The 16,326-nt window shown below is 41.9% G+C and overlaps 1 protein-coding gene across 1 annotated transcript; it reads right to left on the bottom strand.

Annotated features, from left to right (window-relative positions):
• Positions 1 to 341: 341 nt before the first annotated feature.
• Positions 342 to 14,661, bottom strand: ywhaba (tyrosine 3-monooxygenase/tryptophan 5-monooxygenase activation protein, beta polypeptide a). Its single transcript, XM_084034703.1, has 7 exons — positions 14,526 to 14,661; positions 7,915 to 8,074; positions 6,230 to 6,370; positions 3,866 to 3,989; positions 3,361 to 3,524; positions 2,062 to 2,157; positions 342 to 1,431 (listed from the first exon to the last, which is right to left on the bottom strand). Exons 2-7 carry the CDS (start codon positions 8,065 to 8,067, stop codon positions 1,375 to 1,377), a joined length of 735 nt encoding a protein of 244 aa, XP_083890829.1. The 5' UTR covers positions 8,068 to 8,074; positions 14,526 to 14,661; the 3' UTR covers positions 342 to 1,374.
• Between the last annotated feature and the right edge of the window lie 1,665 nt (positions 14,662 to 16,326).

Below are 16,326 nucleotides of genomic sequence, written 5' to 3'. Positions count from 1 at the left end.
AACGGCTTCAAAGTTTTCATTGCATGCACAGGTGTTCACGAACAACATCGACAAACCGTTTCGTTTTTCCAAAAAGACAGATTTACAGTTAAGCTCTAAAAATGTTTTACAATTTTACAGTTCTCAAAAACCAGAAAGAAGAGATTGATTTTTGTTATACACACACACACACACACACACACACACAAAAGAAAAAAAAAAAAAAAGCAAGGGGGAAATGAATGTGTTTAGGAATTCCACTTCAGGTGGATGAGTGGAGGCGGATCCAAGGGAGCAGGCAGGTCCCTTTTATTGTGAAAATCTTCTCAAAACATTAAGATGGAATGTAACTCTTTTTATCCGTTTTATTAAGTTTTCAAATCAGTTTTTGCTCCTAAGTGGAAATACGCAGAACAGCGTTGAATGAAACTCTGGGTTTCAGACGGAAAATTTGATTTAAAAAAAAAAAAATGAGTTTTTTTTTTGTTGTTGTGTTTTTTTAGAATTGTCAGTGTCACAATACAGCCTTGTAGGAGGACCCTTCTGTATAAACCTCAGCACAACAAACACCCCCTCCCCCCTCCCGGCTGAACACCATTTTGGCCGTGAAACGAGGATCCGGTGGCGAAGGTGGAGGAAAAACTAAGCATCACAGTGTTTGTTGAAAATAAACGGACAGTTTAATAACCTTTTTTTCGTTGTTTTGTTTAAAGTGGAATAAAACCAGCCATTTGCCAGCACACTAAGAAAAGCCAAAAAGAGAAGGGATGGACAACGAAGCATTAAGTCACTAGAGCGAGGAGGGCGGGGAAGGAGGGGGGGCATCTATATAAGTGCATTAACTCAACAGAGCTGGGGGGGGGGGGGCAACTATATATGTGCATTAAGTCACTAGAGGGTGGGGAGGTGAGAGAATGTACTGAGATGTTAGGATAGAGGAGAGAGGGAAGAGCGGAGGGAAGGAAGGAGATTAAAGGAGGAGAACGTGGACTCTTAAAAGACCATTTATTTTGGAGTTTGGGATAAAAACCCTCCCTGACTGCGATAAGACGAGACCGACCAGTGGGTTGAGTCAGCTGGCCTGCCTTGGAGTGCCATGATCAAGGGGAGGGTGGGAGGAGGGGCGATGGAGTAGTTTCTCTTTTCTTTGTTTTACCCCCCTCCTTTTTCTTTTTCTTTTTTTTATTTAAATATCCGTCTGAAGGTCAGGTGCTATTCATGCTGTTGGTTATACAGAAGGGAAGTTGGGAGGCTGGGCTTGAAAAAGTGGGACGGGGGAATGAACGGGCTGCTTATGTGTACGAAGAGAGGAAGAAGAGGAGAAAGAGGAAGAGAGATAAAAGGAGGAGGAGGAGGAGAAAGCGAGTGGGTCATGGGTTAACAGTGAAGTGCGCTCTAGTTGTCGCCGTCGCCGGTTTCGCCCTCGTCTCCCTGGTTTTCTGATGTCCACAGCTGCAGAGAGAGAGAGAGAGAGAGAGAGAGAGAGGCGCCGTGAACACAGACTCACTTCATTTTAAATACTTTTTCCATTAATTTAGGATTCAATATTATAACAAATCCTCTGAAAAGTACACTGTATTCCTTTTGTTCAAAAACTATTCAAATACATCAGACATTCGTTTTTTGGCTAAATGTTCCAGGATGTTTTGTAGCTATTTAAGTTTTTTTTTTTTTTTTTTTTTTAATTATCGGGATAATTAAGTGAATCGCAATTATTTTTGTAGGATTTTGTTGCATCTTCTATTCTGCATTCTCTAAATTAGGGAAAGAAAAGAGGGTCTTAGTATAATTGTGGATGTAAATATTTAGTCATATGATTTAGATCCGTCAACAGATGGATAGAAGACTAAGACCATCTTTATTAGAGCTCAACTACTACAACCCTAAGGATGACTCTTAAATATGATTTTATTAACTTGTGACTTATTATTATTATGAGCATTTCTTATATCCCGATAACGTGTGATAGACCGAAAACTCGGCGGAACAATCACAACAATCGATCCTCCGTATTACCACCTACTTTAGATTATGATCAACTTCAGGACACAACAACAACAGTGCGTCGGAGTTGGTACTCACAGTGAGGTTGTCCCTTAATAGCTGCATGATCAGCGTGCTGTCTTTGTACGAGTCCTCGTTCAAGGTGTCGAGCTCAGCGATCGCCTCGTCGAACGCCTGCAGGGAGAAAACAAGACGTTCAACCACACAAATCCTCTTTGAAACACACGCTGGTTTGATTCATCTGTCTGGTCAATGACTCACGTTACTTTAATATTATGATATTTAGATTAAGTCCCGACAATATTCTTCTAACTAAATCTATCTGAATCAGGACGCGGCTCCATCATGACGGTCAACCTGCAGGCTGTTGTGTGGAGGAGGGGCCACCTGTCAACGGGCCCGAACAGAACTATAATTGACAGCAAGGCGGCACAATAACTTTATTCATATTGTCCTCCTGGGACTGTACCAAAAAATTTCAACTGTCCTGAAATCAGTGTAAACCTACTTCGTTATTGTCATCTATAGTGGTCTTTTACATAAAACACACAATTCAAACTCAAACAAAAATAGTATTAATGGGAAAAATGTCTGATTAATAAAAAGTTTTTAATTATGCATTAAAAGCTGCATAGAGTTAGTGGTGGGAAACTAAACGGGGCATAATTAGATCTCTATTTTATTTATTCTCGCCAAAAACGACATCATACAAGATTACATTTGCAACACAATCATGACAGCTTTATAAGTCACCTTCGCCCCAGTACTCAGTATTACTTAGTAGAGTTTGAACACACCATAATGTAGTCAATGTAACCTCCCCCAACTGTGGCGGTTTGGACCAGTGCTGTCGGCAGACGAGCTACTCACTGCCATGACTCTGAGCAGCACAATAAATAACATTATAATTAGTGTCTGATTAACTTCCTCCACAGTTTATTTTGGACTTCCAGCTGTTGCCACTCCAGTGTGTGAAGTTAACTGTGTGGGCAGACAAAATTATCATGCGGCAGCAGAATGTGTAAATGTGGTTTGAGGGAAAAAAATAAAGAAAAAGGGAATTATAATATAAAAACTGATCACCGGCCATGGCAACCAGCAGAAAACTGTTGTTGTTGTCGTCAGGTGATCAATAGGTGCATCTCCAATATTACCTATGGCTGGTAAAGTCATATATTTGATCTAGAATAAACAATGTTATGGTTTAGCTCCCAGCAGACTTAAATTTGTTAAATTCGAGGCGTTCAGGGGGATCCTGGAAAAAAGTCGAGCAGGAAACGTGAAGCGATTCCCTCTAACCGAAAACAAAACGCTGAACCTCGAACCAGAATCGAGAACCTTTAAATCGAATGATGTCATGGAAATTGTTGCACCCACCTGCTTGGCCAGACTGCAGGCCTGCTCAGGCGAATTGAGGATTTCGTAGTAGAAGACGGAGAAGTTGAGGGCCAGGCCCAGCCGGATGGGGTGTGTTGGCTGCATGTCTTTCTTGCTGATGTCGAAGGCTTTCTGGTAGGCCTGCTGAGAGTTCTCCACCGTGTCTTAACAACACAAACAACCAGCGGTCACACATTGTGCTTCATGGTGATCCTCCTCATTAATCAATTAAACAGCGTAGATCAACAAACGTCTGTGGCCTGTAGTCCATATTATTGTAAATACACAAAACAAAAGACTGTTGTAATTATCTTAAATTTGCCTGCATATGTCATTGTTGTTTTAATTATTTTATTCTTGCCGTTCGTATTTAATCAACTTGGTGTTTCTCGCTCTGCTGGCCAAACTATGTAATGACACCATCCTTCTAGCAGTGCTTACCAAGATAGATTTATCAAAAGTGCATGTTTTTATAAACATTACTTCTTAATGTCTGAACACTCACCCTTCTTCGAGTCCCCAGAGGCCACCTCCGACAGGTATCTGAAGTAGTCTCCTTTCATTTTGAGGTAGAACACCTTGCTCTCTGCCTGAGATGCATTGGTAATGAGGAATTTGTCGAGCAGGTTCTGAAACAGACGATACGACCAGAAAAAGTTAATGGAGAGAAACGTATAAAATGGAGCAGCAGATCCTGTATTTACACAGTGACTGCAGCGTGAAACCAAGAGGAAATCCACCAAAAATATCTAAATGGACATCATGTTTACATGACAAGGGATGGGATGAAATAGTCTTTCATTGTAGATTGCAAAAAAAAAAAAAAAAAAGTTGATCGTGGTGTATTTCCACGATTGGGATAATCATAAATATTGCCAAGAGGTGCTTGAAAAAGATGTCAAGCTCACCATCAAATGTCACCTGATATAAAAGTTAGACACAAATACTTTTCATTTATTCATCCTGTAAGTATGCAGGGAGACCTGATGATTTATGATTATCTTATTTAACATGATTTGATTTGCCATTGTATAAGTTTTATGCATATTTTGATGATTGTCTGAATAATGTCTTCAATCGCAATTACTTTGGCAAGGATACCTGTGACATGAAATATAGGCAGTCTCATGACAACGCAAATCAAATTCAGAATCAAAGTGGAATATGAACGTGCAAGTTGACATAGTCACACACTTTGACTCAGCGTGACAAACTAGGCAGCCAGAAGGGTGTCGTGGCCAACACGCCCACCGACGCAGCGGTGTGAGCAACCAAACAACGGCTAGCCGGAGCATCTCTCGCTGCTCGTCGCCATCCACCAGTCTGTCGTTCCCATTCAGGTTGTTCCCCAGAATCACATTTGCAGTAGAACAACACAGCGGGTCAGCTGTTTACTATAAATAAGACTACTTTCTATGTTTAGCATGCATTGTTTTGACAGCAAATACGCCAAATTTCTGTCCATAGAATTTTTGTTGAACAGCGGTTTTATTTTAACAGCACAAACAGCTTCAATACAATTTAAAAACTAATCTTCTCAATCAGGGTCACTGGCATATTTGCATCACGGCCTGCTGCTTTAAAGACATCCCACATCACTGCAGAGGCTTCCAGTTTGACCTTGGAGATATTATTAGAAGTGGGCTCAGGCACTAAAAATTTGAATATGGTTTGACCTTGAGCAATTTGTGTTCTAACCTCGTCAGGACCTGGCAGTGTGAGGGCTAGGCATCAATTATGTCAGGTGAGCATTTTTTTTTAATCCTGATCCTCGATTAAATGTTATATGCTCTCATCCCTAATCGCCATTAATTAGCCTTTTGTCTAAATTGCCTTTTTAGAAAATTCCATTATTTTTTAGGGGCTTGTTCAGACCGACAGCAATGCGATCAAAATCTACAGATTCCTCATTCATCCGACAACTGGCTCAGCTTTTACCACAATGCAACAGCACATCACCTGGCAGCGCGCTGACCGACCAAACGCGCGCACATTTCAGGTGATGACTTTGAACCAACATCGGTGTAATTCTACCGTTTACATCAGAAATAACGCAGCCAAAAGTGATTGTTGATGCGGTCACTTCCCACAGCTCGCATGCTGTTACAAACCACTGGGCGGTCACATGGATGCAAAACTCAAACTGGACTTTCTGGGTTCGTATTTCATCCTCTCTCACCTCGTAGCTGTAGCTACACATTTAAGAGGCAACCCAGGTATTTTTTTTTAAAATCTATATACATGACATCCATCTCAAACTAGTGCAGGGATCCTTCAAGTCAAGCACCCTTTTGCTTCTGCACCAAATAGACAAGAATAATTGAGCAAACCTACCACAGAGGGGTAGCAAGACCCAAATCAGGACCATCAGGGTTCCCTCTCAAAGTCAAATGTAAAATTCCCTGACTATCACTAACTGAATTTCTATGACATATAATGAAGGTGAAAACAGGCCGCCTTTGTGATGAGCAGACAAAAAAAACAAATCAAATCCCCTGACTTTCCCTTTATGGAAAAACCTTGAAATTCCCTGATACTCCAGAAACTCCCTAATATTGCAGAAATTGCCTGTTATTCCAGGTATTCCATGACCTGTGGGAACCCTGGAGCATTACGGCTTTGTGTGACCGCTCCAAATGGTGCAGCAACATTATTACTGTCTCCTTGAGTAACTGATGTTCCCTGCTCAGTCAGGTGGGATCAGCCCCACTGTGCTTCCTCAAATCATCTTTATCTCGTTACACGTTCTGTCCTCCTCCTCCCTGTCCATTACCACCACCCGTCTCGTCCTCTTTCTCCATCTTCACACCCACTCGTTCCCTGCCAGACCTACCCCCCCCCCCCCCACCTCCCACATCCATCTCCGTACCAGCACGTCGTGGCAGATTTCTTGCAGTTCAGCCTCGATCTTTATACGGTACTCGCGGGCCATCTGCTGTTTCTTCTCATTCCCCTCCGTCTTCTGCTCGATGCTGGAGATGACGCGCCAGGATGAACGACGGGCCCCCACCTATCACCGACAAAAACAACGCAGAGCAAAGAGATGACATTAAAAGGACAATTTCCCATACGCAGGCCTGGATTTTTTTTTTTTTTTTTTTTTTTTTAAAGAGCTGAAATACATATTTAGTAATAATGATTCAAACCGTTTGGTATACTTTGCAGATCAACAACGTAAAAGGAAAATATTGTAATTTCATCAAATACTTTAAAGAAACATGTCCGTTTCCTCATAAAAACCTGATGATGCTGAAATTACTTAAAGCAAAGAAATAATCGGAGGCTACGATTTAAATCAACTTTTATAATTGGCAAAACAATATATATATATTCCATGTCACTGAGCTTGTAAGATGAAATACCAATTACAAAGCTTACCCATCCTACTTCATGACGGCACACGTTTACACATGAGCCACATGATACACTAAAAACACCCACTGAGTGACTTAAACAATCTTCCTGGTTTGGTTACATATGCAAGATAAAAAGTGTGGAGCGGGAACGTGTTGAAACAAATAGAGCAGCAGCGCTGGAAAACCTGAGGTTGCTCTTACATAATTAGTGCTTTTATAGTTAGATGATAAAATCATGAAAAATAAACAAATGACAGCAGTGCAAAGAGACTACACATCATATAAAAAAAAAAAAAAGGAGCTAAAAATAAACATCAGGGAAAAACAGTTTTTCAAGATGGAGTAGATGCTACTCCTGTAATAGCACAAAAAAAATGGCATTTTTAGCAAGTGATGATACAAGACAGGACAATTTACTGCACAGTCTTCACATTATGTCCAGTTGCCCCAAACCACCACAGAAATGTTTCCTTAGAAAGAGTTGGCAGTGATTTGAGAAAGAACAGAAAACCATAAATTTGGAGGGAAATGAGCCAAAAGGTGTTAAATCATCATGTTAAAATACATTGTAGGTGTTAAATATGGGTGTCAGATATGTTGCGATGCTTGGCAACAGAAAATGGGGATAATGTGTGGCATTGCTGAAAAATGGATAACAATACCGTTTGATTCTATAAACAGGCTATATGTGTAAAGCAAAGTGGACCACAGAGTGAACTTTCACATCACTTTGATCGCCGGCTTTATTCTGTTCCGTTTTTTTAAAGACAGTCTCCTCTAGACCCTGTCCACCGCTCCAGTCTCTTTATTCATACCACTCAGAATAAATAATATTGACCCTCCAAAAAACAAGCATGAGAAATGGACAACATCTGAAACTGGAGCTAAGCTGGATAGATGAGCAGGTCAACGCTACACTGACGGTCTGCATTCAAGGGGCGGGACTTTAAATCCAACTTGCCTACTGCCATTCAATATGGTTTGAATATTGTAAAATCTTGCAGCAATAACCAGTTTGTTTCATGCTTACTACTTCAAGTGCAGGAATTTATTCTTTGTCTTCACAGGGGCGGGTTTCAGGAGCATATTGACAGATGAATGGAACCAAATCATGAGCCGACTGTGTAGTTACATTTGTTGAGCATTTTCAGATGTGGGAGGAAACAAAAAAAATTTAACCATGAGACGGATGCCATACCACGTTCTTGTAGGCGACGGAGAGCAGGTTGCGCTCCTCGTTGCTGAGCTCCAGGCCCTGCTCCGTCACGGCCTTCATGGCAGCCGCCATGTCATCGTAGCGCTCGGCCTGCTCTGCCAGCTTGGCTTTCTGCACCAGGTCGTTCTTATCCATTTTTAGGCTGCAGGGAGAAAACCGGGGGAAAGAAGTACGAAGTTAGAGTATGGACTTAATCTACCATCTACCAGCAGGAACAGGCATTGAAAAGGAGAGTAGAGAAAGGCGATGAGAACGATACAAAGACAAGCTTGAGAAATATGAGCAAGATCTGAGGCTCCATGACATGTGGAACATGGCAAAGAAAGGGAATTAAGAGGAAGGGATACCACTACAGCGTGGAAGAGAAAGTGCATTTGGCAGGAAGCTGAAACATGTATTAAGATGCTTAACTGTCCCATAATGAAATTATTAAGGGAGGTTACTTAGCTGGCACAGATTGGACGTGATCTTAGGATCCATTGAAAGAACAAATCAAATGTCAACGGTCAAATGGTAAACCACCGATACATTTTCGGACGGTGATAAGCATGTCCGCCCATAGGTGAATTTACGGTCGATAGCGAATTAAAGAGCAGAATTGAAAGCAAATGAGTATCGAAAAAGTTTCTAAAGTGATGCTTCATCTGATCGGCCTTTAGAAAAACCACCGATCAAACCATTTACAATGATACATCGATTGGTGGCTGATCAATCGGGGCACAAATAACCCGATTAAAATGCAGCAATAAACCTCAAAGCCAATAGAATAAATGGTAAGACATTTATGACACAAAACATTCAATTGGATAGCTCATCAAGTCAGTGGAGCACCAGAGTAAACGAAAAGCCCCTCTTGTATTTCCCGTTATTTCGCTTTTCGTTTTTTAACCTCAAAAATGAAATCAGTCACCGGTTAATGGGTGTCAGGCTATTGAAAACAAAATTAACTGAAACCGACGTCCCTACAAATCAGTCACAGACCTAACAGTACTTCAGAAAATGTCAAAACTCCTTTCCAGCTCCCAGTTATTCCCCGAGGGCTTTCTACTCACCAGATGAATCTGTAGGTCTAAGTAGGCCACAGCCTTGCCTCAATCTCCCTCAACACATCTCACTGAAAACGCTCAGCTTTAACCAGCTTCAAGTATCTACATTTATTTGATCAACTTGTGCATCCCTTATTCTACATTCTAAGCCGCTAAAGAATAAACGAACACACTAGAAGGTAAACATGTTAATGCACCCACACCAGAATCCAGCTTTACCCTCATATCACCAAAAGTTGGACACATTTCTTCTTTGGGAGGCTTAGCGCAGCGAACACCCTTCCACAAGAGGGAAATTCAAATGCCACCCTGTTATGTTCAAGCATCCTTGAAGCTTACCTGACTTTCTGACCTCCCTGTGGAGCAGGGGGTTGAGGATGGGGTTTCCCTACGGAGGGCAAAAGAGGTACGCTATGAGCTTAATGAAAACCACAAGCATTAGGTATCACTTCTCGGAATTGTGCAGTTCACTTCTATTTCTTACTCTATCAAATACATCTCAGTTGTCAACCAAAGCTCAAGTATTTGGATTTTTGTTGTTGGTATTAGATTTAATTTTATTTGTTTCAATGAACGTGGTCTCCAGTCTGAAACCAGTTATTTAATGTTAAGTTGCCATGGAAACAAAGCTTCAGCAACCACGTTAATCAATTATACCAACAGGACGCATGGTGGCGAGTTCCGGGGGGGCCGGGCCGGGTGTGTGCATGTGTCCGGCTGTTTGCGTCTGCTAAGCCTTTAACTGGAGAGTGCAAACAGCTATTCCTCGTCTGTTTGTAATATGCTCCATTTTTTTTTAAATCTCTTTATTTTCAAAACGTCGTCATTGTGCAATCCTGGCTGGTTCTGCCTCAATAGATTTTAATCTCAAAGGACTTCCTGGATAGAACGCAGGTTAAATAAAATGTTTAAATATGAGATAATATAAAGAGCAGGCTTGAAAGTGGATCAATGAGTATTGAAAACATTCCAAATCAGAATTGATGAGTCATCTGATTGGCCTTCATAGAAAATGTTTACAATGAAGTTTGGTCAATTGATTGGAGCTCATTTTGTTTTATTTTTCTTTACAAACGAACCAGTTAGTTACTGGTTAATGAGTGTTGGGCTATCGAAAGCAAAATCAACCTAAACCCACATCCCCAACTTGAAGCTATTCCACAAAGAGTATAGCCTACGGTCTGGCTTTATTTCATGGTTCAAATCTTTAAAAAAAACAATCAAAAGAAAAGTGCAGGAAAAGGTCCTGAAGCCGAGACATGAGTCAGCACTATTGCACTGTTCCCTCATCTCCCTCGGTCTGAGTTTCAACATTTTCTTCATAGAAATAGTAAACTACAGTCATAGTAATATTTGAAAACTTTATCATAGGCAACTGTACCCGCTTTTGGGTTCTTCTCTCATCCAGAACTGAAGAAGCCTCTTGGATGAGACGAGGACCTAAAGCGAGTTCAGTTGCCCACAATAAGGCTTTCAAAAGATAATACATTGATCAAACATCGATTCTTTGGGTTCCCATTCACCCTCCTTGACCTTTAAATGTGTTCTGCAACAAATTTGAATGATGGCAGATGCAATTTGGGTTCGTTGACACAATCTTAATTCACAAGAGAATGATTTATCAAGTCAACCTTTAGTAAAGTTATCATTGGCAGCAGTTTCTAGAATAGATTTCTATATCAGCTTCACAAATAAGAACAGTGATATTGTTGTAGGTGAACAGCAAATTCAAAATCTGACTGAGATAATGTAGGCTAACCACTCCAGGACCATTTCTCGTTTTGAGCCATTCCTGTGTGGATTTGAGCTGGAAATTAATTCTCCTAAGTCACAGTTCTCTAAAAAAGACTGCAGCAACCTTTACTTTTGCATACATGTAAACGTCTCTTCCTCGACAAGCAGCATCCCCACAGCTTGCCACGCAACGGCGGCGTCAGGCTGATGTGTGGTGCTCTGGCTTTAGCATAAAAAAAGTCCACTTTTCATCATCAGTTCAAAGATTCCTACTTCGTTTGTTTCACCGTCTTCTTGCGAACGCAAGCTACAAATGAGGTGCGGTGCAATTTTTGTTTCCCCAACAGTAGCTTCCTCTTCTTTAAGCCCACTATGCTGTTGACTTTGTAACTGATAAAGCACCCACCAATAGTGTACACAGTGTCCTTTAACTCAGTAATGAAAACCGGTATCTCCTTCAGAGCTGTTTTTGCCATCTTGGCAGCCTCCCTTGCCAGTGCTCTTCTCACACTGACGGTGCGCTTGTCTTGCCTTTTGTGGGCAGATTTACAGGGCTGCCATATTTCCAGTTTTTTATGATCTAACTGCACTCTAAAAGCGTAATTTGGGACAAAATACAAACATTGTCAAAAACAACTTCTCAAAATGAACAATTTCGGTGACCATCTATAATCATCATATAATCACGACGTTAAACTTGACGCCACCAGATGGCACCAAAACATACATGTACTTGCCACGCCATTAAAAAGGAGGTGGTTCAATCTTTGACGTAATCTTCCATTTAATTCATGGCATCAAATAAGTGTGCTTTATTGTTTTAACATGCGTTAAAAAAATGCTTAATACACGTTTGCCTGATTATCGATTAGGTCACTAAATGAATCCCAAGGCTAGCTGAACTGATTATGTGAAAACATTTACCATTAGGCCATCAAGAGATTTTGCCACACTGTTTAAACGGTGACTCACTTTAATATCTCTCGTTGCAGCAGCCATGGGTGATGTTGCAGCAAACCAATTAGCTGGAATGCTTTACAAGGATTGCATAAATGTAATGAATTACCGTGATAATTAATAATAATTTTTTGCTATAGACATTTATGAAAGCATGACTGCGGACCACACACCTGACTGAAAAGACATTAAGGGACAAATAATGAATAAAAGATCTTTGTCATTCACAAAGTGTGATGCTGCAGCAACTCATGCACTTCCTGTTGTCTGCAGCGTAATTATGAACATCTCAGCTGGGAGCGCAACAATGGCACAGTTCCAGTGACGATTCAAGAGCCGAATCATGAAATCAATTATCTGCCGATATGGAGCGTGTTTCCTTTCGTTCAGTGAAAAAACAAATGGTGAGACCATTAGTGTGTGGGATGATTAGAAATTCAGAAAAACCCATTTCCTCAATTTTCGGGGCAATGAATACCAATAAAACAAGATCGCTAAAAACCCTGGGTTGTTTTGAGGTTGACATCAGGAAAATCTGACGTTTTTTGTAAACATCAGAATCACCAAGGTCCGTTTCACTTCTTGATCTCTGAGTGATTTCAGCAGCACCTTTTAATGTCATGCCACTAGTTTTGAGGGAATGTATACATTTATTTTTAATAGGCTATAATATCCTTTATACTTCAATAATACACTAATATACTATCAATAGATATTTGATTTTGTATCGAGACAGCCTCACCAGCTATAATGGCTCTGGGAAATGTAACATTTCATTTCATGTCTAACAAACACTTAAAATTAGCTCAGCATTACTTTAAAACGTCTAAATGGATCAATTTAGATCTTAAACAGTGAATCAATTGATGGAAAGTCTGCAACTCTGCATTTAAAATCAGCACTTAATCAATTGTTAACTTCCATGAATATGATAGTACACTAAATATCTCGATATTCAGCGGGGGCTATATCAACTTGGGTTCTGGGAAATTATTGTGGGCGTTTATTCCAATGACCTGACAATCAAGACAATAACCAGTAATGAAAATAATTGGTTGCAGAAGCCCTACTATGTTGACAGTCATCTTATTTACCTTTAAGATTTTATCTGTCAATGGCACATTTCAATTAATTATTTTAGGTAATTAGAAAATAGTATATTCAGCTGATGCCGAAATCGACCCAAAATGTCAATTCGTAAACAACCTAGATAGTGTTTTATTCGTATGTGCTCATGAAAAACACTGTTTTAATAATAATCGAAGGGATTTCAATCCAAGAATTATTTTAATTGTCAGGCCACTCCATGTTCTCATCTTTTGGTCTCGAGTTAATCGGCTATTGACACTTCAAACGTAGTCGTGGTGGATTCGACAGGCCGTTAAATAAGCAGACAGGAAAATGTGCTCAGGGTAAATAGCGTGGAAGTGGCGAGGCCTTTCAGTAAAGTTGAATAGGAAGTGAGTTTGTGGAATCTGCAGGCTGCATGTGGCGTTAACGCAGCGCTGTCATTCCGACAAACCGTGTTACGCCTTCGAAAGCTAATCTGTTTCATTTTAGCATCCTAGAATTAGCATTTAGCATTGGGTAAAATGTCGCGTACTGCGGTTTCGAGTAACGTCAACTGAGCTCATTTAACTGCCGCAGCGACCCGTAACGTTAGATCGATTGAAAATGATCGAAATTAGCCTCTCCAGCCAGCTACAACCATCTGGCACCACACCAACACACTCAACGTTAGCAACGCCAACTAACTAACTAGCAGCTAACTAGCAGCTAAGCTACTACTAAGGTTATCAGGCGTATGCGCAGAGAGAGGGGGGGTAATGGGGTGCAACATCTTCCCACAGTCCGCTGATACAGCGATCATCTTGAAAAACCATCGCCTCGGTACACGTTTTTAACCGGAGCGCTTAAGAATTGCCCCCTCGGGCCGTGAATGTTGAGGTTATACCGGTTAGTCGGCCTGCCAACAGCTACGCCCTCCTTGTCGCATTCCCCTGCGGAATTTTTAAGATGGAGAGCTAGCATGCTAGCTGAACGTCACACTACGGCCGCTGGCTTTGACTGTTAGCTTAGCAGATAACGGTAGCTGACCCAGTTCAATGCGAATCGCGAGACAACGCGCCGAAGCCACGGGCGCAAACGGCGAGATGATTAAATAAAGCAATCCCCGCCGTCTTCTGTCGCTTCAATGATGTCGAAAGTAATTCAAAATTAAATCGCATCTTGGAGGGGTGAGGAGGAGGAGGGGGGACACTCCCGGAAAATAGGGAGGGTGTGTTAGCTTCCATGTCGTTTCACTACGCAATAACGGAGCGGAGCTAGGTACACGGTTATTAATTACTCTGTGAGTAAGCAGGGCAGATGTGTCGGTTGTCTGGGTGTCGTCAGCAGCTCAGCGCTAGCCTTACGTTTCCCACCATGCACCATGTACTGGCTGTACTTTAGCATCGGCTGCTAAAAAAAATGCTGCTTTCACGACGGCCGAGCCACGGCTGCTGCTAAGCTGTCAAAATGGCCAAACTTGGTTGCCGCTGGCTTCTCCCTCCCTACACGGCCAACCGCGCACCACGCATGGCATCGACCGGAGTCCGGGCCCTCAGAACGTATCTACGAGCACATTGTTCAACGCGACGAGCACGAGTAGCCTCACGCCAGGTGTCCTGTGGGTTATTTCTCGCAATTTTGGCCACAGGTCTTGGCCTAAATCCTCGCACCCAGCCCCAAACCACAATAGGCACCTTCCGCCGCAGAGGCAGGGAATGGGGCCACCGCCGGGGCTGCTGTTCCCCCGAAAGAGCGTCCTCACCCCGCATACAATACAATAATCGAGTGATATGCAGATTAACTCACATTTAGAGCGTACAAGGAATCCCGATTTTATTCTCTGAACGATGGGAGTTTATCAAGTCGTCCTCCGCTCGCTGCTCAGGGTATTCAGGGCAGTACCACTTCCGCCTGCTCTGACACTTCCGCTTCCTCTAAACCCCACCCCTCCCCCCGCCAGTATCCATGGCGACCGCGCCAGGGGGTTTCCTGAGCATCTTGCGAGGGGCTTTGACGTCAGAAAGGACCATGGCAACCGCTACAGGATGACGTGCGCCGGTCTCCGTGGCAACTGTCTCCACGAGGCCGCTGCCGTCGTATCTGAGTTCACCATCGTGTCAGCTGACACAGCCTTGTGTGGGTTACACAGATTTCTTTCCCTCCCACATCACCACCTACACCACCACTGCAAACCTTCAAACATTAACATTCATTTGGCTTTAGAATACATATTCTATATTCGTTGCTCTGATTATTTTATGAATTTTATCAATTGAAAAAAAGACACTTAAACAGAAATCTCTCATGTTCACTCAATGGTTGTTTATTATGAATATAATTAACACTACACTTGTATTGGCAGGCTAGTACCCTTTTGCCTGCAGAACTGCCTTAATTATTTTGTCAGCTGCACATCCATGATGCGATTTCCCGATCATCCCAAAGGTGCGCTGTAACCCTAACCCTTCCAATTGGAGGACGGCTCGCTCTACCTCTGAGCCACGGCCGCCCCCTTCCTGCTTGAAGTCATCAGAAGACGGGTCCACTGTGGTCATGAAGGGATGGACATTGAAGACTAAAGATGCGTGGGTCCTTTGGTGACCCAAACTCGCCGGATGCCGTCATTCAACACAACCGCAACTGTGAAAATTAATAAGTACAAAAAATAAAAAAAAAATACATAAACACTTACACCGTGGCGTCACCCATTGGTTTGTGGACTGACGTTTATACGAAGCCGGCATTTTGGTCGTCGCCATCTTGTTTTTTGCAACCAGAAGGGACACAAGAGGATGGAGCTAAGTACAGCCAAATGCTGAGTTTTTAGGCAACCAAAAGACTTGAAACTAACTTCTGTTTGAGGGTGGGACAGACTAATGGCTGTGTGGATATTATGCTAATGTGTTACTTGGTGACATCACCACTTTATGGAAGAAAAGGCAAGATTTGAATCGAGATGTTTCAAGCAGTTCAGGAGCTTGGGACGTCAGGCGTTACAACTTTGGAGATCGTTTACATGCCCCCCCCCAAAAAAAAAAAACACCAATGGAAAGGGAAGAAAACGAAAAGCATAATAGGTCCTCTTTAAAAACTAGAAAAATGCATTAGATACATGAACAAATCACATAAAAATTATGTTGACCGCTAAAGCAAGGGTCTCAAACAGGAATTACGTGGGGGTCACTGGTTGTAAGAGGACCCAGAGGGACCATTTGTGCCTATATATAGCCCTACCTTTAGAGATTTTCTTGCTGGGGGGATATCTCCCTGGCCAGTAGAAACCCCTGCTACAGAGAAATCTGGAATAATTATCTGGAAACCATCTTGAACTGTTGAGTCCTCAGTGCTTTCAGGCGAGACAGATTAATTCAGATAAGAAGGTAAAAAAAAGTGGAGTTTAAGCTGAAAAATAATTTCTCACAGTCATTTGATTGGATACAGAAGCTATTATCTTTTTTAATCCTCTTTAGTCTTCTTCATCTCAGAAGCTTCAGAATCGGTAGATTTAATAAAAGCCAGCTGAACTGGCCAGTTGATCAATCCAGCAATCAATTAACTCATTCAGAGTAGAAGTAACACAAGAGCAGACAACGAGGCTAAAAGTGAG

Source organism: Eutrigla gurnardus (assembly GCF_963514095.1).
Source record: "Eutrigla gurnardus genome assembly, chromosome: 2".
Classification (NCBI taxonomy): domain Eukaryota; kingdom Metazoa; phylum Chordata; class Actinopteri; order Perciformes; family Triglidae; genus Eutrigla; species Eutrigla gurnardus.
Note: the sequence above shows the minus strand (reverse complement) of the source record. Positions and strands in the feature narration are given on the sequence as shown.

Excerpts from the sequence above, each read along its gene's own strand:
- ywhaba (XM_084034703.1), bottom strand. The coding sequence starts at position 8,067 with ATGGATAAGAACGACCTGGTGCAGAAAGCCAAGCTGGCAGAGCAGGCC. Across the intron at positions 6,371-7,914 it reads CCGTCGCCTACAAGAACGTG|GTGGGGGCCCGTCGTTCATC; the intron begins GTATGGCATCCG and ends TGTCGGTGATAG. Across the intron at positions 3,525-3,865 it reads CTCTGGGGACTCGAAGAAGG|ACACGGTGGAGAACTCTCAG; the intron begins GTGAGTGTTCAG and ends TGTGTTGTTAAG.